Raw genomic sequence first — 24,205 nt, 5'->3', positions numbered from 1 at the left:
TTAAAATGCCGAGATGCGTCATAAGACGTCGGTGTCCGTTCAGCTCTCGGTTTTGTTTTAGCATTACGCGCGGGGGGGAGGGGGGGGTCTCTATATGCTACACACACGGTCGGTCTGCACAGGTCTCCGGCTGCTCGTCACGTCCGACAACCATCATGCGCCCGCGACAGTAGTAACGCTTCCTTAGAAAACACGAAAAAAATAAAAATCAGCGTCTACACTGACCTCAGCTCTGAGGATAAAGTGCCACATTGGACTTCTAGAAGAAAGAAGAAAACATGTAAAACCATTTGTGCCCTTTCATGCAAAAAAGAGTGGTAGTGGTTTAAGCCAATCCCTGGATCTCCAGTTCTCCAATGTGTTGGCTGAAAATCACAAACACTTTGATTGTGTCTCTGACATTTAGTGCAAAAAAACTCGTAAAGAATTATAAGATGCAGTGAAATCCGGTTTCAACGAGTCCAAACTACGAACAGAAACCTCACGGAGCACACATTACTCAAAGTTAATCTTGTCTTGTCGCCGCGTCGAGACGATCACCAACACCACCGAAGACGTTCATATTATGTAACACACACTGACTTCAGGTAAACTCCAGTACAGTCCAGTACAGAATTTTTTGGCAACTCCTGAATGAATCATAGTCACTACAAAATACACAGATTTACTATCATCATCATCAAACCTCACCAAAAAAAGAGTTCATCTGGTTCATCCGAACAATTCATGTCCCTTAAAGGTTAGTTCAATGAACGTTCAGTCAGGTTAATGCTGGAGAAAACTAATTACAACTGACTATTGCTATGATGCTCACACCCCGTTGGCTATGGCACGATTTCCAATCACCTCCCCGCCAGTTGCAAGGGCGTAAGAGGCCGGCACCGCTGCCAGAGCGGTGGCCGCTGCCACCGTAGCACTGCCGGCGGCTGAGAGGTGCAACGGCGTGTCGTGGACGCGGGAGTAGTCCCTGTCGCTCTTCACGAGGAGGAGGTGCTGCTCCCCCGGGTGGAGCAGGGTCTGACGGGTGAAGGTCTCGCCGTCGGCCAGGCTCTCCGGCAGCGGCTGACCCCGCGGCTCCGGCAGCAGCAGCAGGCAGATGATGCACAGCAGGGTGCAGCAGGCGAAGATCACGTGGTGCAGGAAGTAGCCCTTCTGGTTGTGGAGCTCCATGATGGGCGCGGTGAGCATCCCGAAGCCGGCGCTGGCCAGGACCAGGCCCAGGCCTCCACCCCTGCACAGAGAGAGGAACCAGAGCTGATCCATTACCAGGTATTCTGATGTAACTTAAGCTACAAAGGGGTCAATATTTAACGGTGCATCCAAATATGTTTTGTTACTTCATGAAACCAGCAATAAGGATTCACAAAGCAGCTGGTCAGGTGTGCAAACGAGAGAAAATGTGACATTTGAACCTCTTAGCTTCAGTGACTTCTACCATTTTTGTGTTCACGCCAAGTCAGCACTCTGAAAATGCTTCGAGGAGAAACTGAAAGTGTAAACCATCTTGTCTCAGCCTGATTTACAGCGTCAGGTCTTTCAGCCGTTCTGCTTTCAGAGCAATTTGTATGAGAACCAGTTAGTTTGAGGCCTTCACACTCAACTGCACCACAAGATGGAGCCAATGAGCAACACGAGAACAAAAGCAAAGATTCATACATTTGCAAAGAATTCTCTGTAAGCCATTGGTGCCAGTACTGACCCAAGGATTCATATCGGTGCATCTGAAATTTCTATTTTTCTGGGAGAAGAGTTTCACTTCTGTAGAATATTTGTGGTCACAAGTGTATTAGTTCAGCTAATCTACACTGACCACACATTTAGGATGCTTAAATTTCTAGCATGAACGTACTTCCTGCAGTTTCTGTGCTGAATCCTGATTGATTGCTTTTCTTCTGGGTGCGATGACAATTAACTTAAATGGCAATAAGTATTCAAAGTGCACCTTTGACTCCTCCTCATTTAAGTGTGACCCTCTTTTGCCTCCATTAGTCAGTGTAATAAGGATAATACATCAATGTTTGTGAGTGCTGCAGTTAACACTTCTACTTCCACGCTAAATTGGTGTGTATATGAACATAGGACACAAAGCAGGGCTGTGTTTGAAATCACTACTCACATGTACTATGTGTTTTATAATAATATTTATATTGTTTAGTTTTCCATCAGTTTTTGAGGACCTCTTGTAAGTGGGAAAATTTCTAACACATCTTGTGCTCTGATGCTAAGCAGGGATGCAGCCGTAAGCCGCTGATTTGTGTTTCTGACCGCGCAGGCTCACCTGATGACGGTAGGAGTGATTTCAGCACAAAAGAAGATGCTGAGTGTGCTGACGGCGTGAGACGAGAACATGCCGATGATGGAGAAGGCCACCGAAAATTTCCTGTTCAGGGTGTCCCGCAGAACTGTGCAGAGACGAGCGAGACGAGGTAAGCACACAAATAACATGGTCACCGTCATACTACAGTATCTCACAGCCTTAACAGTTTACCGTCCTCACGGAAAAAGTCCCAAGCTGCAGACGTACCTGTGTCGTGGCGAAGGCTGTACTTCCCAATCACTGGATTCCATTAGTGAGCATTGGAGGACAGAAGAGAGCGGAACATGTCATTAGTAAGCACAAAGGGCAGCACAGTGCTGACTCAAAACAATTAAAATAAAAAAAGGAGAGCTCGGAGCAGCTAACCACTGAAGCTTGAAATAATGACTACATACTGCAGATGTAGGTCAAAAAGAGAGAATGAGGGGAGTCTCCTATTAGACAGAGGGTCGAACCACAGTCTGTACTGTTTTAATGAGACGGGGACGACATGCAAGGTGTGCATGGAGTTCTGCTGTGTGTCCAAGACGCTTTGCCCGAACTCTCCGAACTGATTTTTTTCTGATTTCAAAGCATTTCTAAAGCAAATAGGAAGTCTGCGAAGCTTCAAAGTCTTCTCTACACGTCAATTAACAAAAGTGCACAGCGCACCAGTAATGAGATAAAAAGAAAATCCACCATCCAGAGAGTTTCATTGCTCGCTGCTTCGAAACTACAAACGAGCAAAAGTTTGGCAGCTCCAGTTTTCTACTTGTATTTAACATATTTTACTTCCAAGGTGAAAATATAACCTTATAGAAGGCAACTTTATGAGGTTAAATTTATGAGGTTATTATTATTAATAACTTATTATGCAAACGTTTTATAAGAGTTTCAGTTTAAAAACCTCAAATATTATGACATAATAATAATAAATCTTACTTTTGTGTGGTTCCTTTTCTATTTAATGCTTAAAGAAGCTTAAGATCTCAATTTCTTTCTCTTTGGCGACACCTATGGTAACAGACGGCAACTACAGGCATTTGTTTGAACTTCACTTCCCAGAGATCCAAATACTGCCCCCTGTCTGCAAAGACGCTTTGTTGGTCACAGCCTCGTCAAGTCAAATAGTGACTTAACAGACATTTACCAGAATGAAATTGTCCGGGATTGCTCCTTCAAAGCTAGATTTATGCTTCTCTGTCAGATTTATGAAGAGGCCGTTTCCTTGAAATCTTGCCGTGGACTGGTTTCCCACGACAAAATAAATGAGATTAGTCCACGTGTGAGGGAAATCTAAAACATGACAGAATTTACAAATCTGAACGCTGATTGGATTTAATAATAATAATAAATAATTTATACTGTATTGATGCTGCATGAGTAAATTCTTTCTCTGCATTTGACCCATCCATTGACTCAGTAATATGTAAACTCCAGGGAGCAATTTGGGAGTTGCTCAAGGTCCCTGAGCCACGGACACAAGGGGATGGGAACCAGTGATCCTTCAGTCCCAAAGCTTCTTCTTCTCTAACCACTACAGCACAGTAGTATGAGACGTGTGACAACAGAGTAGAGCTGCACAAAAGCCAAAAAGATGCGAAACCGGTGGTAAAACAATGATTGATATCTTTTATTTGCCACAGCTGACTAGTTGCAGACTACCTCTTTAGCAGCGTAATTACAGAGCAATGCCGACACGACAACACACAAATATAAATGCTTACAACGGTGTAGGCCGCTCGCGCAGGCTAGAGCACAAGCAGAGGTGCTGTATAAATCTAGCTTGATCTTCTACTTTTACTCTTTTTTTTTAACTTCAAATTCCACTTTAAGGTTAATGAATAGTTTTGGTATCTGGGTAAATTTAGTCACCTGTTCATGTTTGCAAGAAACCTCTTGTTGATGTCCACCTACGTATACCCCTGATGGCAGTTTGTGTAATATAACACTGCTTCAGCTGTGCACATTGCTCTTAACGGTATCTTTGGACGACACAAAGATTTTAAGTAGAAGTCTGACTTTTGCCAAAGAAAACAAATACAAGCAGCAAGACTTCTCTAACAGTCTCTTTTCAGTGAGTACTCACGGTTAAGCAATCCAAGCTGCAGGAGTGACGCCAGGGCTGTTATGATCATGAAGGTGAGCAGCCCTCCACGCCGACCCATCAGCCCCACGGCGGGGCAAACTGCCAGGCAGGTTGCCAGGGCGATGCCGGCCATGGTGTAATAGTCTGCGTGGCACAGAGCGGTGGGCTGGGCCTCGGGGTCCAACATGCTGCGGGCGAAGCAGTGGTGAATCCCGTAACCTGTCAGACTGCACCGACAAGACAAAGAGTGACGATCAGGAAGCAGCCAGGGAGGGTCGTACCTGAGACATGCGTCCGCCACGGGGCATGCATGTCTCCGTCACGTCTCTGGGGACGAGCTCATGTGTAATTCATGCTCCCAACACAACGGATGTTGGCTTTGATTTGCAAAGGAACTGTACAAGCCCAGCCACAAACGCTACACACACTTACGAGTTGACACACAGCACCACAATGTTTTTCCACAGGTTCCTGGTGCTCATCATCTTGACAATGCAGGTCCTCTGGGGTTTCTTGTGCAGCTCCTGCTCCAGCTCTGGTAGGAAACATGAAACGTACACCTTGAGACCTTTCCTTTCAGAAGGTAATGAGAGGCCGGCCGCTAAGGGACCCTTATCGCGGGGAAGCTAATGTGCTGCGGGGCCTTTAGACAGATACAGGACATCACCTGTCCCGCTCTCATCATCTATCTGTCTGCGTGGCCGATGAGAGAGGCAGGCAATGAATCAAACACCGACACAGGAGGGAGAAATATACTGGGAGAGGTGACGCAAGTACAGAAAATTACAGATGTCTTAAAAACGCTTGATAATTAATCAACAGCTGATTTGATTAATTGATCAAGCCATAAACCACATATGTCAAACATCTGGATAAATGCGACTATAAAATCTAGGGGTTTGGAGTTGAAGTGATTCAAAGCGTCACATTCCTGACGTGTTATCGTGAAATGTGAAATCATCAAAGTAACTGACAGATTTAACTGATGTGCTAACTCATAGTGGAAATAATTGTTCTCTGAGTCCTATTCAGAAGTGTGGCGACATTGATCTTCCAGTGGGAAGCAACCTGGAGGTGAGCGTCTTTGATTGCGGCTGCATTTCGTCATATGATCGGCCTGTGAAGTGATGCCTGAAAACTTGGCCGCTCTTGAAAAAGGGGGCATCTCTGAGTCTTTCGCGTGCCGGTGTCTTTGTGTTTTTGTTGCATGTTCATTTCATCACACAGCACGGAGCAGCTGCAACATACCGGCGATGATTTAAAATAAATAATTCGCATAATGAAGTGGGTAAAGCAACAGAAAGTGTGGGATTCGTAGCAGAATGGATTTGGGAGCTTCCGAGTTGTGAATCTCGCCCTCACCTGCGAGAACTCCACTGGGCTCGGTTGTCATGTCAACCTGATTCTTCCTGGCGATGCACAGCATCATGGCTTTGGACCGCCTGTAGTGCTGGGTGGCCAGCAACCAGCGCAGCGATTCGGGAAAAATCCTGCAGAGTGAGAGAAAGTGTGGGGAGGTGTAGGAAGGAAGCGGACAGAGAAGGAGGAGAAGAATATTTTGCAGGAGCAAGAGAGAGGGAAAACAACAGAAGAAAGAGAGTATTGTTTGTTAGTCGAAGCAGAGTGCGCTTCGTACTGTGTAGTGCTGTGTGTACTGTACAAGCCGTCGCCTGGCTCAGTGCGAGCGAGAAGAATCTGCCCCGCACCCTCCCGCCACTGTGGATTTCCTCAGAGGGTGGGACTCACCAGACGTAGGGCAGCATCAGAACGAAAGGACTGATTATGACGATCTGCAGGACCTGCCAGTCATCCCGGTTCGGCCAATAGCGGCACAGAACGGCCACCCCTGGCATCAGTAGCTGCCCGCCCACCATCAGAAAACTGGCCACCATGGTCATGGAGAAACGCCAGCCTGGCAAACAAAGCTCGATCCCTAAAAATAAAGAGACAGAGACACAGAGAGAGAGAGAGGAAGGTTTAGTTTCAGAGGAAAATACAGATTCCTGTTGTGTCGGAGCAGGAGTAAAATATGTATGAGCTGCATGTGTTTGGATGCAATTACCACCATAGACTAAATATTAAGCCCTAATGGCCTTGGAAGAGCGTGATGTATGTGTTCGTTTAATGCTGAGGCAAGAGTTGAATTTCCTCTCTGAATTACTGACGGCTCCTATTACTGATCTCTCCCCAGAGAGCGCACGAGTGTTACACCAGGCCTCTTGATGAACTCTTGATGCAGCTTCGGAGCAGGTTCAGCTGTTCTCTGAGCCTTTCGCTGTTACCGTCCCTTAATTTCCTCCCACCCCCCTCCCTCCCTCGCTGCTTGTAACATGGTACAGTCCAGATGGCCTGGCCCATATGGCAAGGTCTTTTTGAAGGTGACCATTGTGGGTGGGTGAGGAAGGGAGACAGGAGGGATACTCACTAACCTGTGCTGTCACTTCTTATTGTGCAGAAGGAGAGAAAGAGGGGGAGGAACGGGGGAGGGAGGGAGGAGGGAGGGAGGGAGTAGAAAGACTAGGAGCAGAATACAAATTACTTTTCCCTCCGAAGGCTGGAAAAAGTCCCTCCATTCATCAGAGAACTCACCGGAGGAATGATAATAAAGACGAGCAAGAAGAGAGAAAGAGAAGCCTAATGAGAAAGGAGGAGGGAAGGAAAGGAAAGATGAAAGGAAGATTTTTGAGATGAAAGAAAGAAAAGGAAAATGATTCAGTGGGAGAACAAGGCCTGAGAGGTATTACCGGAAAACTCTCGACCTCTCCTTTCTCCTCTGCCCCGCTGGTAGCAGAACAGATGAAGGAAATTACACTGACCCGTAATCCTTAACCTGCCTGTCAGCTTCTTTCTCCTCAGCCAGGAAGACGCTGTGACTCTCTCCCGGTGATGGAGGCAGTATTGAAAGTGGTTAAAGCTAAAGGACAGGCAGAAATAGAGCCTAATATTCATAATTATGCTTTCATTATTGAATTATTACCTCTAAATTCAAAGACTTCTTCATTTCATCTGTATCTTTAGAGTGAGCTGGTCCTTTTCCACAGAGGCCGCCATGTTCCTACGGTGCACATACAATTCTTTAAGATGAGCCACTATAGTTTCTCTTGCATGTTTATAATGGTGGGTGGTGAGTGTTTGGCTTATATATCCAGCACTCCCACTCGTTTTTACACCCAATCTTTGGTCGATATAAATTGGAAGGCTAATTTCTTAGCTCGCTAGAGTTTTTTTTGCAGCAGCTTGCGCGTTTGGGGGGGATCTCAGACCGGCTGCCCATCAATCAGTCACTGTATTGATCGGCGTACTGCAGGACCCCGAGGCCCAGCCCAATGCTGATGTGGGGGATATTTAGTTGGCTGCAAACTTCAACCTCACCAGTAGATGTCACTAGATCCACCACATTGGTCCTTTAAGTGAAAGGGACCGTACTACAATCTAAAATACTGACATCAAGACCCAACCCCAGATTTTAACCTAAGGGCTAATTTTCCAGGATTAGATCGTAGTTTTTCTAGTGGGTCATGATTTCACCACATCCTGATCATCTAGAATGAATAAACTATAGACTGGCTGATCAGCATGATTCAGGAGAGGTCAATAGTAGGTCTTCCTGTTTCCGGGAAGTGTTATTTCCTTTGACACAGAACTTGTGCACCAGTTGGTTCATGGCTTTAGTCTTTGTGGTGTGCTAAACATTTTGGTCTGGACACTGATGACGTGTGGTAGTACGTGCAGGTAGTTCTTTGATTTCCTTTTTTCTTACCAAAGGTCTTACTGCAGTGGGTCAAGAAACACACAGAGCTTACTCAGTGAGAACAATTCCAAAAAGGAAACTTGTCCCGTCAAGCATGGACCAAAGGTGACCCAGGAAAAACTCTGATGGATGTTTAAGTAACAGATTTACTGTTCATGTTTGTTTTTACGTGTCAGACTTTAATGGTTTTTAGTATTTATGCGCTGTTATCTTGGCACTGAAAGATCATGAAGTATTTTACACTTTAAAGCTGCACATTTAAACATTTCATTGCAACAAGCTACTGAACAAAAGCCTAAAATTTAATTCATACTTCTGCATCAAATGCAACACAATCTATACTGTATTCATCAAATTTCAAGCTGCTAAACTGAACGGATCATGTTGGACTTGAAGCTGATAACAGACCACAAACCAAATTGCCAAATGTTATCAGCCAATATAAGTTGACAACAGAGCGCTAACAAATTAGCCAATAACAACTTGTGTTTACAACTCGTCCTGCTGCCCCCTAGTGGTCAAGAAATGATGATTGCAGCTTTAAGCGTTATATTCTTATATATATAGTACCAGAGGTGGAAAGTAACGAAATACATTTACTCACGTTACTGTATTGAGTAGTTTTTTTGTGTATTTTGTTTTTTTCAAGTAGTTTTTAAAATCAGTAATTTAAATTTTACTTGATTACGTTTTGAGTGAAGTATTGTATTTCGCTACATTACAAATCCCATCCGTTACTGAGTAAAAAAAAAAACGTTGACTAACGAAAACCGAAAAAAAAATCGCGCCCGGAACCACGTAGTGAGTGACGTATGGTCAGCATGTAGGCTACCACTACCAAGCGCCAAGTCTTTCTGTAGGAGATTGAGAACGAGATGGAGGTGGATCAGAAGAAACTGAAGAAGAAGAAGAAGAAACTGTCAACAGTTTGATTGACAGTTCATTGTTTGAAAAAGTTTTATGGGATGGTCAGAACTAAAATTGCACATTATACCTTTCTAAGGGTCTTACATGTCATGTGTGACATGTGTTATGTTGTCATTACATGTGTATACATTTGTATAGATTGTTCTTTAATTAAAAACTAAACAGTTTTGGATGTATGACCCCTTGTCCTATTTTCACTACATGGGAATGATCCCCCGCCCCGTTCTACAGGTTTTTTTTTTTTAAATGTAACTAAGTAACTTTTACTTAAAATACATTTTAAATTAGCTACTTATTACTTTTACTTGAGTAATTTTTCAGATGGGTAATTTCATTTGTACTTGAGTAATATTTCATCCAAGTATTGGTACTTTTACTTGAGTACGATATTTTAGTACTTTTTCCACCTCTGTATAGTACATTATAGTAGTTACTTTAAATGTTGTAGCTGTTGATTTATAAATATTTTTCTACATCATTGCACGTTTTGTGTGATAAACCTTCATTTTAAATTAAAACCTGCTGTTAGAGGAGAAATTATTCTGTGCTGTGACATATTAATATGAAAATTTGACATTTGGAGTTACATAAAATACTTGTTTGCATGTACTCAGTTACTTTCCACTGCTGTCACCCTGTGGGACTGTTACACCACAGCAGTTAATAGGCCAGGATCAGACAGAGCCAGACACACAGACTGGAGAAATCAACTGTACCTTGGCAAAGGCAATGTATCCCTAAAGCAACCTCGCAACACACACAAAAAACCCCACTCCTGAGCTCTCTGGGGAGGTGTCTGATCCCGCTGACTCTACTGGGATATCAATATACACACAGACACACAAACACACCACCACGCACAGATACACAACAAACACACACATGCTGGCAAGGACCTTTTGTTCCAGCTGAGTAGGAGAATGGTTCTCCTTGTGCTGATTATCTCACTGCCCCCCCTGTGCGCTGACCCCCCCCCCCCCCCCCCCCCCATCCTCCTCTTTCCTCCCTTCTTTAGCCTATCAAGGCTGAAGTGGCTCTCTCACCCCCTGTGAAACCACCATCCCCCACCTCTACCCTCCCTCCCTCCCTTCCTACCTTACCCCTCCTTCTCTCACCAAGCAGCTCCTCTGACTTTACATCAGGGGTCTCAGGCTATAATGGAAGAAAAGGAGACTAAAAAACAAAGGAGGAGGCAACAAAAAGCAGCTGATCTAAGAGTCAAACTGATGTTTGATGACAAATGGATGACAGCACCACACACACACACACACACACACACTGCCTATTGTCTGCTGCTCCCATGCTAACCTTGCCTGGGGCATCAGTGGAGAGACAATTGGCTTTCCAACAGCATGAGTGAGAAGCACAGCCTGTGTTTGGGTGTATGAAGGAGATGTACAGTATATATGTGCAGCCAGCTATATAGGAAGAGATATGCACTTTGGATTTGGGAAAAAGGGAGACACGCTGAAGTAGTTGATTAATCAATGATGCAATCTATAGAAAGCTAACTGCCAGAAACTTTCATTAGCCATTAATTAATCAATTCAGTCTGCAGCTAAAGTTGCAGCTCTGTGAGTGGTGCTGTAAGCTAAGTGCTAATGTTGTTGTAACAGGCTCTTAGCATATCTAGCATATGCTAATTGGCGTTAAACAAAGTGCAGCTGCGGATGAAAGGAGAGTTATGTTTGTAAAAGAAAAGGAAGGGATCGGAGTTTGGCTTTTTTAATTTGTGCGCAAAATTGTACGGCAATTCGGGTGCCCCCGTCACCCAGGTAAGCCATGGGTGCACGCCAATCGCCATGACGTTTTGGACATTTATGCGCAAAGCTAGTTAGACGTTCCTGTCCTCTTTGCAGTAGTGCATGCTCTATTCCAGCCTGCACCCTTTGCTGCACGTCGTACTCTCACCTCAGGATATCCCGTCTCTGTTCGCTGGCACTATCAAAATAAAGGCATAAAAAAAGGGGCCAAAAAATACATTTCATGAAGGTCCATTAGATGGAGGCCAAAACATTTCACTCAGAACCAGAAATTTCAATCATACAGCCGGCGTTTGAAAAAATCCAAAGGTGTGTTCACCAGCATGTTTCCTGGGAACCATGAATACACCACAACTTTGCAAAATGCTGAGATTGGAACTGAAAAGATTAGTTGATCATTTAAAAACTTAACTGGCAAATGTTTTGTTAACTGTTTAAGTGAATTCAAGCCAACAGACCAAAGACTGTGAGGATTTTTGTTCATTTTCCTGAAGCCAAACGGCTAGCATGTGACAATTCTTTTTCAGCTTTATATAATTGTTGTTGTTCATTGTCACATGTACAGTGAATAAATAAAAAGAAATATAGAAATCTGTTAAATTAATATCTTAAAACAAGCAAGTAATACGACAACTTCCCTACGAGCTCTGGAAACTTGTGATTAGCATTTCTGTGTCATTTTTTCGACACTAAACACAACTGATCAATAAAAAAAGACCCGCTACAGCATAAAGGGACGACTTTATTCGAGGGGAGGGACGGGAAACGGTTGGAAGGCTTGACAAGGGCACAGCATGACGGCACCATTTGCACTGAGTCAGCAGATGCCATCCGCCTGGGCTCGTAACAGCACACCCACACCCTCACGTACAGTATATACTGCTTGTCTTTGTCATTACCTTCAGGTCTCAGAGGAGACAGAGGCACGGAGAGGAAGGGGAAGAGACATTAACCTTGTTTCGCTGCTGTAAAAGCAGCTGCAGCCTGTTTCCTTTTGGGCCCATCATGCAAATACCCTCTTCACAGAAAATCTCCGAAAAACTAATCCCCTGAAAATTCAGTCGCTTTTCTAGAGATGCTCTAGCAAGTCCACAGGGATTCACGCCGTCTACAATGAATTCAAATGTTGACCCATTTAATGGGAAAAACGCACCACGACGTCTGTGTTAACTTCTCAAATGAAAGAATAATCCACTTTCCTGCCGCAGTTTGTCAGAAACCAGACATATTCTGGCCACGTTCTAGTCAAGATAAAATCTCCAATCCAGACCCCAAGGGCAAGTCTTTCAAGTCACGGTGAGGGAATGGCAAGTAAAACGGATATTACCTCAAAAAGGGACCTCAAATTTGGTCAAGATTGGTTTGCTTTTACCAAATCAAACCTGAGGCTGACGTTATTTTGCATTCAAGTCCCAGTTGAGTCTCTAAGCTGTCAGGTGTAAGTCACGATTTTCAGCCACTTCAAAGCAGCAAAACAAAATCCGGATATTTTTTAACATGCTTGTTAGCAACAGTTCTTCTCACGTCCAGTAAACACATTTTGGGGATTGTGTTTAAGCTCCTTCGGGAACTAGCTGGCTCTTGTAGCTGCTAAACGCTCCACTTTGTTGACAGATAGTGCGCCATGCTTTTGCAGAAAACAGCTGTGGCCAGATTTTGTCCTTCGAGAGAAATGGGACTGAGCCAAAAAAATTAAAGGGAGTCCAAACATCAAATTAAAATGATGTATCACTCTCTGTGGATTAAGCTCTTTGGGATTTCTCATACATCTTTTGATTGCAACTCTCCAGCTTGGTAAATGTTTCTCCCTTTCTGAGGAAGCAGTGGTAGTTGGGACATACTTCTCCTCACTTCTCCTGTCAGTGGTCATGATGTTATGCCTGATCGGTGTGTATGCTAATAATTTACAGAACAGTGTGCAAAAATGGTGGCCAGGTTTCCAAGATGGGATCACGTGCCATATGCTGTCCTCAAATGGAACAAAAAAACAAGGAAGAAGGACTCGGAGAAGGACGCTCTATCCCGACACCTCCCAGAGGATGACCCAGAGGTGAGTGCCGCGTTACAAACAAATAAAGTCCGTGCAGAAATGGTGCAACAGCCAAATATGTACACAAAACACATGCACACAAACACATTAACAGTAGCAGAGCAAACTAAAGCTTCTTCTGGCAGCTCCAGTGGAGTTTATTATGAGCTGTGTGCCACAGAAAGATAACCGAACTATGAGAGATTTCAAATGAGCCTCAAGAAAATGAGGGAGTAATAAATGGTGGTGTGAGGAGGAGGAGGAGGAGGAGGAGGAGGAGGAGGAGGGGATGAATGGGGCTGAGGACATATGAGGGAAGCATAAATGGAAAATGCAAAAGGCTAGAGAGCTGCTGGATATAGAAACAGAATCTCAGTGCATGCTTTTTCAGCGGCTGAGGGTGAAAGGAGGGGAAGATTAAACGGGTATCTCTGAGGGGAGATAGACACGGTGATACAGATGGAGCAGTGCAAACACAGCACGTACACATACATACGGTACAATCATCCATAATACGCAGTATGCATGCTTCATGCTTATTTTTGCATTTCTCTATGCAATCTCCCTCCTTCAGCTGCATGTTTACACTCAGCAGTCAGACATTTATATGCTTCTCCATGGGACTGTGTGCCGTGTTCTGTCCACAAATGTAAAGAAAAACTGTTTAGGACAGAGAGACGTCGGCTCTGTTCTACAGCTCACGAAATGAAACTCGACTTTTTGGATTAAAATGCAGCCTTTCCGCCTTAATTTGGGGGCTGTTTACATCCATAATGGGTGCAAACATCTGGTCCTTTTATTCTCCGTTCACTTATTTTGGCACGGCGCGGCAAGATAATGATACTTAACAGTCAGACAAGGCAACCAATCAGTTCATTTCACGATCAAAGAGGAGCAGTTTGAGCGGTTAGCCGAGTCACGTGTCCTCAATCCTGGTCTCACCTGCTGAAGACGGAGAAATTAAAACCCTGAAACCAGCGAGAAGATGCAGGAACAAAACGCCACGGAGGGATGTCTTGAGCTACAAATCCAGTTCTTATATAACATGTTTAACATCAACTAATGATAATATTATAACCGCTGAGATCAAAGAACACAAAGAACCGACAGTTGATCCAGATTATCTTAACCACTCCGTTTGGATGTGAAATTAAAAGTGAGTGCAACACAAACCGTCCCACCAGCGTTTGATTTATTGCAGTCAGAGGTGAAACAGGAGGTCGGTGGATGTTTTGAACAGAAACACTTTTTTTTCTCCTTCGATTTTAAGCTCAAATCTCGACAGATTTACGACCCGTCTCATTGTATGACTGCTTCTGTTTCTTGTCTGAGCACGCCTGATCTCGGGAGCCAACACGGTGCCAACTCCGGTAGAGCAAGTACTCAGATGTTAGTCTACGCTTGTAAAAACATCTTTTCATTACAGTTAGGAGTGAGTCCAACGCTTTTAAAACAACCACCATGTTGCAATAAACCAGGAGTTCCCTTTAAAATGAAAAGCTCATTTAAATCACTTGTCATTACTTACACATTTGGCCTCTAATAGCTCGGTTTATACTCCCGAAAGAGATCTATGCGGAGCCAACGCCGTAGCGGGCTTTACCAGTGTAAGCATTTGTAATTGTTCTGTAATTAAGCCTTTTATCGATTTCTGGTCGTTAACAGAAACAAGCCCAGCAAGTTTCTGATGGGCTATACCCACAGAGTTTCTTCAAACTTCGCACCAGTCCCTTAGAACTGAAGAAGCTACTCAGATGAGTGGAGAAACGTCTTCTCAAAAAACTCTACAAGCCCCGTTGCCTTTCTTAAACGTTTTTGGATCAATGGCGACATCTCAGAGTAGCTGCAGCTGATAAACGCTCATAAACTGAACAACAGTTAATTTTACTGAAATCAATGCAACGCAGAAAAGAGAGAAGGTATCTGAGTAGATGGTGTTTAGGAGGCAGAGGGAGGGAGATGCAGCTGTCGCATCGTGTGATTACACTTCTGGGGAAGTTGCACGTCAGGCTGCGGCGTAGATCTAACGCAGGAGCATAAATCTGGTTTTAAACGAGGCTACACGTGCCTCCAGAATCAATGTCCTGGTCATAAAGGCGCTACAGTACGGGTCACTCGGTATGGATGAGGACGGGGCACCTCCCGGTCATTCAATCACTATTTTATTCTCTATTACCGATTATCCTGAGAGGGTTGCGGGGAGGGGGTCTGGAGCCTATCCCAGCTGACATTGGACGAGACGCTGTGTACGTCCCGGACAGGGTCACCAGTCCATCACGGGGCCTCGCAGTCCTTATTATTTTAATTTAAAATCAAATCCACTGAGTTACAGATCGACTGCACAGTTTCTGTCCTGCAGATGAGCTCATATCCACTGCCCACTCTGCATGTGTTTGCTTTTAGTTCGCAATAATGAAAAAGTAGGAAAAGGAAGGAGGGGGGAGGGAAGGAGTGCAATTTCATCTCATGTGTCAGTACAGTGTGTGTTCATTCTTTGAGGATGTCTTCATGATTCTTTCAGTGCTACATATACATATTTTTTTTTACTGTTAATGATACGGCAGTGCCTGTTATCTGCCGTCGTAGCGTGAGTTCACTTCAAAGAGAGCCGGTCTGTGGCAGGGAGTCGAACGCTCTTCTTCTCGTCTGCAGCTACATCTCACGCGACACCTTTTTTTTTGGGTCTCACTTCAAAGTGCATGCAGACAATCTGTTGTCTCGCAAAAGCCGCAAACACACTCGCACTCGCAGAGACTTACCCGATCGTTAAGTGTTTGCGACAAGACTGAGAACAAGAACAAGAGGAAAATGACACGAATGAGCGAACTGAGACAGAAGAGGAAATGTACGACGCAAAAAACTGACCAGCGAGGACAAGATGAACTCATAAAACCCCAAACATGCCTTTGGTTTCCTCCCTAATTACTAAGAAAACCTTATTTTTTTCCCCAACCTGACCTTGATTAAAGGGGAACTACAGCCTGGACCTTATTTCTGGCATAAAATACGATCATTTACTCACCCATATAACATTTGTGTAATTTGTAGTCGTTCGGGAGATAATTTGATCTGCGTATATCCATATAGTGGGAGTGACTGGGGCACCGAAACACAGCCTCTAAATAACGCATTATCTGCCACGAAACTCGTTCATTTCACCAATATTTTGTTATGATACGCTAGTGCTATTCCCACTGAGTCCAGAGATACCTGTTATAATGTCCCGGGGTCTGTAGATTGACCTACAGACCCCGGATGATGTCTTTTGACCTGGATGATGTCATCTCTGAGCGCCACGCGCACCCGCGACGGTCGGCTTGTTTACCTGTAATTTGCTACTGCTAGTTTATTGCAACATGGCTGAATATTTTTCCGATTCTGAGGTTGTGGACCAACCATAGCAGTAGGAAATTACAGGTAAACAAGCCGACCGTAGCGAGTGCACGTGGCGCTCAGAGATGACATCATCCAGGTCAGAGGTTAGTAGGTCAATCTACAGACCCCGGATGATGATAACGGGTAACTCCGGCCTCAACGGGGAATAGCACCAGCTTACGATAACAAAATATTGGTGAAATGAACCAATGAGTTTCGCGGCAGATAATGTGTTATTTAGAGGCTGTGTTTCGGTGCCCCAGTCACTCCCACTATATGGATATACGCAGATATAAATATCTCCCGAAAGACTACAAATTACACAAAAGTTTTATGGGTGAGTAAACGATCGTATTTTATGCCAGAAATAAGATCCAGGTTGTAAAAAACAGTAGTTCCCCTTTAAGTTGATTTAGTATATGTACTACTACTAAAACATCTGCTTTATTTCATCTAAATCTATTACTGGCTCAATGATATAACAATTCAGACCTGAAGTTCACATTTAGGGAAATCATTTCTCACAAAGAACACAGAGAGATATTCTCCTCAAATGAAGCAAAAAAAATTAATGGCAGTATCATCGATTCTTTGAGTCAAGTGCTGCAAATGCAGATTTAATGCATACACTGCTGTGTTATATATTGAAATTACTGTATATATTATATATTATTGTAGCTATTAATTATTCACAAAGATGTAAATTTGTGTCGTCCCTCTTTGCAGCACCTGAGGCTGCAGAGTCCATTAAAGACACTGAGGCATTATCGACCAGCACAATTAAAAAGACTAGCACTGAGAGCTTTTAAAAGTCTGAATCAAGTCGTTTTATTATTTTAATTAATGGATGTTTGCGTATTTTTTCAGGCTAGTTTCTCAGCAATACTCGCTAACGTTAATTTGAATATCCCATCCCACTGTAGCTCTTTTACAACCCACTCTCACATTCACAGCTAACCGAGACCTTATTTGTGCTTTGCTCGCCTTTGTATCACAGATTAAGTCCAAATATCGGGAGTCTCTGCAGCAGACGGCTCGGAGGCGTCCATTTTGTTTGTTTGTTTTCACAATCAGTTCGGCGGAGATTTATCAGGGACCCCCGCCGAGAGGGACAAAGCCGGGCCCCGCCGGCCGAGCTCAAAGTCTGCCCTCGCTTCACGCATAATGTATGACTAATCCCACCGTGGCCTGAAAGCGAGAAGAGGCCGGCAGAGGGTGAGAGCAGCAAGGAGAGGGGGCAGTGGAGAAAGCAGAGGAGGGAGAGGACATTCTCTGGAAAAATGAATCAGCCAGTTTGGTCTCGGTTTGACCAAACTGGCAGGGGTCTCTTTCTTCTACAGAGGCCTTAAAGGGACATGTAGGAAATATAGCAACTCAGGGGACCAGTTACAGCCACTTAATGAAATGCACTGTTACAACCCCAAATATTAAACATTATTGATTTAGATAAAACTTAAAGCTCGGTTTATACCTCTGCGGGGCAGAGATTCACATAGCCACGCCGGTGTGAGCCATTTATACTTTCACGCTCAGTCTGGCTCGCTCTGTAAAAACGCCACCCAAACACTAGTCAGGTTCATTTTTGTTTCTTCCTGCTTCACTTTGAACAAGGGCGACTGAAACCTTCGCCGAAATTTCCCCGAAGTCGAGTCGTACAAATATTAGTATCTCCGAACCTCCTTAGTTAACCTTTCATCAATGTGTTCCATATTTATTGATCCAAAACTATGAAAAATAGTACTTAAACACATCACACCTAAACATTTCCCCTAATTAATTGTAGTGGAAAAGGTAATTCTCCTAAATCAGTGTAGTGTGTTGTGGGCACTCAAAAAACGGTTGTTCATTTTTTTTCCCATTGAGCCAAAACATTGATTTATTTTTAGAGTCTACTTTTTCTCTTTCTCCTGCAAACTAAAAGATCTCACAGCCAATAAACTGAGCCTTAAAAAAAAAAAAGCATTTTAAATATTTAATCACCGCGTCCGCTAACCGAAAACACACAGACGTCACAGCCAGGTTAGCTGCTGTTTCTCTGAGCATGTGATCCAGAGGTTTTATAACAAAGTTAGAACATTCAATGTTGCACTCATGTCGACTAAAACTTATTTCATCTTTCCAGCCTTTTAGATGTTATGTGTGATGTCTATAACATGTAAAATCCACCTGTCATGCAGCACAACAACCAATATGTTCACAGGGAATAGATTATATATAGTAACCAGTGTTCTAAGAATAACAAATATACTAAAACATGAAAACCAAAAAAATGAAAAATTGGATGAAATAAAATGATACAAAGTCAAATATTTTGCAAGTGAATGCATACGTGGTCCCCTTTTTATCTTAAAATGTTTCCCTCCAGGATTTCTACGCTACGATGCAAGAAAAGCCAGAGCAGGAATGAGGAGGTGCAAGGAAAAGCAGAAAGCAGACGAGCACGAGGAGGTGAAAGCTTGTACTTACTGAGCACGTAGAGGGAGAGAGCGAGGCCCGCCAAGCAGAAACCCTCAAAGAAGCGCAAGGTGCTGAACATGGTGACATTTACAGAGAAGGCAACACTCAGACCAAACACCAGCATGAAAAGCACCGAGAGAATCAACACCGGGTGTCGACCAAACCTTAGAAACAGAGAGAGAGAGAGAGAGAGAAGGATGAAGGAATGTCTTTTATAAAAAAAAAAAAATAAAACTCTGATGTAGTGCGGTGAAAGAGATCATGCAGCTCATTGTGTCCCTTTGAGGACTTCCTGGTCTGAGGGAGGGGGGGGTCAGTAGGTCAGTGGGTCAGGTCAGAGCCGAGGCCCCGGTGGCCCGCATGTCTCTTTGCACTGTTTCCATGGTTACTGATCCCAAAACACAATGCCGGGACTTTTTTTCCCACGATGCAGCTCAGGTGGCAGCAGCCGTGACCACAATGGACTCAGAAGACAATAAAAGACGCTTTCTCACTTTTATAGTTCCTCCGCTACAGAATTCATTCGAACACTTTTCCTTGGAGCAGCTAGTGCTGGAGAAAGCGTCCCTACTCAGACTGTTGTCAATAAATGGATTACTCTACGGAGGGACTGATAAGTTCATGACATACATCTGTTTACGGAGCTATTGGACATCTGGTCAGTCTAGTCTGGACTGAAATATCTCAGCAAATGTCAGATGGATTACACTGAACTTTGGTGCGGCCATTTGTTGTCCCGAGAGGATAAAATCCTAGAGACTTTGTTGACTCCTTGACTTTTAATCTATTGGAACCAGCACGTCAAAGCTCTGCAGCAAATATCTAATAAAATATTGATCTTCTTGTTGAAAGGATTACCATGACATTTCATCTTGTGCTTCCATTAGGTCAAAGTTTAATTTGTCCAGTACTTTAGCCTGCGATCAAATATCCGCAAAACTGATGACATTCAGCCTCTGCTGTATTTGTAAAGCTAATTAGCACATGTTAGCGTTTAGCTCAAGCCACTGCTGTGCATAAGATCAGCCTCAAAGAGCCGCTAGCTTGACAGTAAATCCTTGTTTAAATGTAATTTTTCACATGTAATTAATTCACCAACTCAAGTTATATAAGAGTCTAGAACAAATATCTCAAAACCTAGCAACCTAAAACTATCTGTAGTGAGAAAATACGCCCGATTTACGCCTTTTTCATTGGTTATATAGGTAAACTGAAGGGATCTGGAAACACAAAGACATTGAACATCTAATAGGGAAGGTTTTAAACAAGGTGCAACTTCATTTTGGAGGTAAAACTGAAACTGATCACAACAAATGGCAGCAATAATCCCGTGCAAGCTGCGTTATGAAGCAGCAAGTCAATATCTGACCACTTGTGTTTCTTTGCAGAAATGCGACCTTGTTCCCAAGATCTCCGCAGCTCGTTCGGTGAGTACGATGCAATCATAAGGTGTAAAGATTCTCTCTAAAACTGCAAAATTAAGATATGAGCTATGTAAGAATAGGAGGGTGCGTACCAGTCAGCCATGACACCCATCACTAGGTATCCAAATATGGAGCCCACAAGCAAAGAGAACTTGGCGATGTGGACCTTCCAGGCCGAGTCGCACACCAGGTTCCACTGAAACAGAGACACAGAGAACGACAGAGAACATTAGTCAACTTTCTCAGAGAACAACACCCACAGCATGACAAAAGTGAGGAGGAGCTGATCACACTTTTAATATGAAAGGCTGCACAGAAACAAAAAGGAACGTGGGCTTCCCTGGTCTGTCAAACTCTTTTCACTCTCTGACTCACTGAGTTGATTAATTCACGGAGTCTGATGAGTGTGCGAACGCTTTTTTTTAAATATTCAAAATGAACAAAGATAAAAGACAGAAAAGTATGTGCATGTGTGAGCGAAAGAGGCAGCATGTGTGGGAATGTGGGCCTCGTGTCTATAATAACAGAAATCAATAGTGTTCCGCTTTTTCCTCTCGGCCTCATGGGTCAGTGCGCACCGCACCGCTGCAGCTCTCAGCATCTGAAACCCAGCCAAGGACACATGTGGAAGCACGCCGTGTACTCGCATGTTTGTGCACGGCCCTGAAAGTGTCTCCTGGAGCCTGGCGAGCCGATTCAGCCGCGTGTGAAAACAGTGTTGGTGTTTAACAGTAATTTACAGAACTCCCTGCGGAGAACAGCAGCGAGGAGAGAGAGAGTGGAAGGAGGCGATTACTGATTACGCCTGACGAGTCTGATTGTGGAATGGCCACTGGTGCTGTGGAGGAACTCAGTCAGTACGAGTTTATTATGCATGAGCTATTAGCGCCAACGTTATCGGAGAAAACAGATTATTGTTCATGCCAGAGCTCGGCCATAACTCAACAGCACTGTTTATTGACTCTGAGTAGAGCAATACAACGATCTGCCAGAATATTAAAACCACCTTCCTAGTATTGTGTAGGTCTCCCTTGTGCCTCCAAAACAGTTGTGACACATCAGAGAATGGACATGGACATCTGGCAACACAATGTTGTTAGTGTGGGGGGGGGGGGGGGGGGGGGGGGGCTTTGAGGGGAAGGGTCCTCTGTGGGTCATCCCACAGATACTTGATCAGTTTGGGATCTAGTGAATTTGGAGGCCAGGTCAACACCTTGTGCTGTTCTTCATGTTTTTTTTTTTTAGTTGTTCCTAAAGTGTTTTTGTGTGTGTGTCTGTGTCAGGCTGCATCCTGCTGGGGATGGCTGCTCCATCAAGGAGTGTCATTGCTATGGGGTGGGGGTGCCTGGTCTGGTCTAGGTGGGTGCTACATGTCTAAGTAACATCCACACCAATGAATGCCAGGTCCAGAAGTTTCCCAAGCAGAACACTGAACTGTCACAAGATGGTCAATGTTATTTACGTCTCCTGTCAGCAGTCATAATGTTGTGGCTGATCGGTGTATCATGAATACAGTTTGATGATTTTGCATGTACTAGCCCTTCCAGCTTTTTCCTCTCTTTATGTAATGTGGGTAATTTTTCTGTGCTTGCATAACTACCTGGGCCCTGGTTCTGCTGCTCAGTATGCTAATTTGATCATTATGCACTGTGTGCAAACACCTGAGACAATCAAGATGTAAATATTGTGACACAAAGACCGTCCTGAGGAGATTAGCTTATAAAGCGTGCGAAGGCTGTTATAATGTCTGCAAACACTGGTGCTCTGGTTCAGTGACACACGGTTCCTGGAGTTTCCACACAGATACTGAGCCTTTTTCAGCAAAAATAGTGTTGGCCTTGTGTTACTTCGCATAAAAGTGATTCAAATGATTTCCACACAATGAAGTGTTTAAAATGATGGAAGAGCGTGACCGGTGTTAATCCAGCCCTGCGTTAATAGGGTGTTTTGACATTTATTTGTCATATTTCAACACATAAGAGCCACTTTAAATAGACTAATGATCATTAAACTGTAAGCCTCAGTGACAGCTGAACACACATGATGCAGCATGGCTCCAGTCCCTGGCTGCTGGTTTTTCTAACAGCACATGATTTACATGATTTACTCCCTAGCCCCTGAGCCTAAACATTTCAACTGAGTGCCTAACCCTAAACTTGTAGAGCCCAGAAAAATGGCCGCACAATGTTAGTATTTCATGAAAAAAATTTCCCCCAGCTCAATAAAAACAAGACCCCCTCCCACCCCCACCCCCCCACACACAGAGAGAGCCCTCTTCTACTAAGGTCAGTGGGTAACTTGTCAATCAGCTGTGTGTGTTCTTGTGTCAGACTCTGTTCTGACACTGGTTGTAATGATGAAGACTCGGCATGGTGGTGAGGATGAGGATGATGATGGAGATGATGGTGAACACAGTGTGGATCTTTCTGGTGCTCTCTCGTTACCTTGGTAACCACATTCTGACTAAGTCCCGTCTGCAGCTCCAGCCTCCACTCCTTGCAGGCGCACAGCATACCGCTGCCGTCGCCGATCCCCTCCCCGGTGGCGTTGAGTTGCAGCGCGGGCGCGCCGCTGGTGACGGACACCGGGGGGGATTCCACGGTCCAGTTGCTGTCGTTGCCCAGGGGTTGCACGCACGTGCCATTGGGCTGCGCCAGGAGGAAATAATCCGAAAACTGGCTAAAGCCGATGAACAATGCCGGTATCCAGGTCAGGACCACGAGCTGCTTCTGGTGTTTCCCGAAGCCCCCCAGAGACGGCAGAACGGAGCGGTCGATGTGCGGCAGCAGCCGGGGCGCTGGGTGCTCTAGCGGGGTGAAGCCGTTCTCAGGCGGGTGGTCCTGCGCCTCCGACCGGCCGCCTGCCATCACGACCCGGCCACAAAGAGAGCAGCTGTGCGCAACAGCGGGTGAAACAAAACCCCCGCTCTGTTGCCCTCTGCGCACTCTGCGTTAAGCCCTTTGACACAAAGGAAGCACACAGTGCAGATAAATCCGGTGCGTAGCCAACAAAAGCCCGAAACCAACAAAAAAAAAAAAAAAAAGAGGGGCGTACAGATGCACCGAATCACCGAGCAGTCGCCCTCATGGCCGGGGGACGCGGGGCGACCAGGGGATGTCCGAGTGGAGAAGCTGTGTCAGGAGGAGGAGGCTGTGGAGAGGCTCCCGGAGAGGAGGAGTGGACGCGGACAGGAGGGCATGCTCACCAGCACGGGCTTTGTATTCCATGAGTACAGCTCCTACAGCGGGATCCATCCATGTGGGGCTCCAGTGTGCCAGGCCTGGTGGTTGAATGGAAGAGGAGAACTGAGCTACATCCAGATCCTCCTAAACATCCGCTGGTCCTTCATCCACGAGCGCCACAGGTCTCATACCTGTCCAAACTGTGACCTCCTGCAGGTGCGCATCCTCCAGCTGCTCTGCTCCAAAACACCCAAGCTCTCAGGCGCACCGGGTCCGCTCTGAGGCTGCCGAGTTCAGAGACGCCATGAAATATGGTGCTCGGTTTATCGCCGTCTAGTCAATGGGACGCGGTGCCAAAGCGGGGCTTGGAGCAGGGATGAAGGGGAGGGGGGGTACACACCAAACCCCGCCCTCTCTTGGTCGCGCTATGCGCTGCGATTGGAGAACCTTCAAAGAGCGACTGCACCACTGACGGGCATCTGCAGGCAACAATGATCCCCTTTGTGCAGCCTCTGCCCTCTCGGCTGAATATAAAGCACGTTACTCAACCATTCATGTTTCCCACCGATTCCAGATGATTTGCGGTGAAGAGATCAGGGGGATCTTCTTCTGCTCCTGGTTTTCTGAAGGGTGGTTTGCGCCGATGCGTTCTGCGGAGCATCCCACGGAGGCAGTTTTGCGTCACATGATCTTTTTCATAACCGTCATATAAATAGGCAGTATTAGTATCTGGTGTGAGGAGACAATGGGAGGATGTCAGGGTTGTTGTTTTTTTATAATTTGGCTTTTACATGGTGTGCTTCCTTTGAGCCGCGAGGGGGCGCCAGGCGACCAAATTAGGCGTCCTTGCTTTTAGATTGACTCTTTATTAGGCAATCAATCAATAAATCAATAAATAATAACAAGAAAGAA

General features: G+C 44.8%; 1 protein-coding gene across 1 annotated transcript; it reads right to left on the bottom strand.

The window, feature by feature from the left end:
- Positions 1 to 448: 448 nt before the first annotated feature.
- Positions 449 to 22,978, bottom strand: slc22a23 (solute carrier family 22 member 23; the record flags this gene model as incomplete). The annotated part of the gene is made up of 10 exons (XM_084548328.1): positions 449 to 1,231; positions 2,279 to 2,402; positions 2,525 to 2,557; positions 4,386 to 4,612; positions 4,818 to 4,920; positions 5,748 to 5,875; positions 6,132 to 6,318; positions 18,697 to 18,851; positions 20,204 to 20,307; positions 22,556 to 22,978. 10 exons carry the CDS (start codon positions 22,976 to 22,978, stop codon positions 811 to 813), a joined length of 1,905 nt encoding a protein of 634 aa, XP_084404454.1. The 3' UTR covers positions 449 to 810.
- Positions 22,979 to 24,205: the final 1,227 nt, after the last annotated feature.

The sequence above is a fragment of the Chelon labrosus genome (genome assembly GCF_963514085.1).
Source record: "Chelon labrosus genome assembly, chromosome: 7".
NCBI classification, from domain to species: domain Eukaryota; kingdom Metazoa; phylum Chordata; class Actinopteri; order Mugiliformes; family Mugilidae; genus Chelon; species Chelon labrosus.
This window is presented reverse-complemented; position numbering and strand designations above follow the sequence as displayed.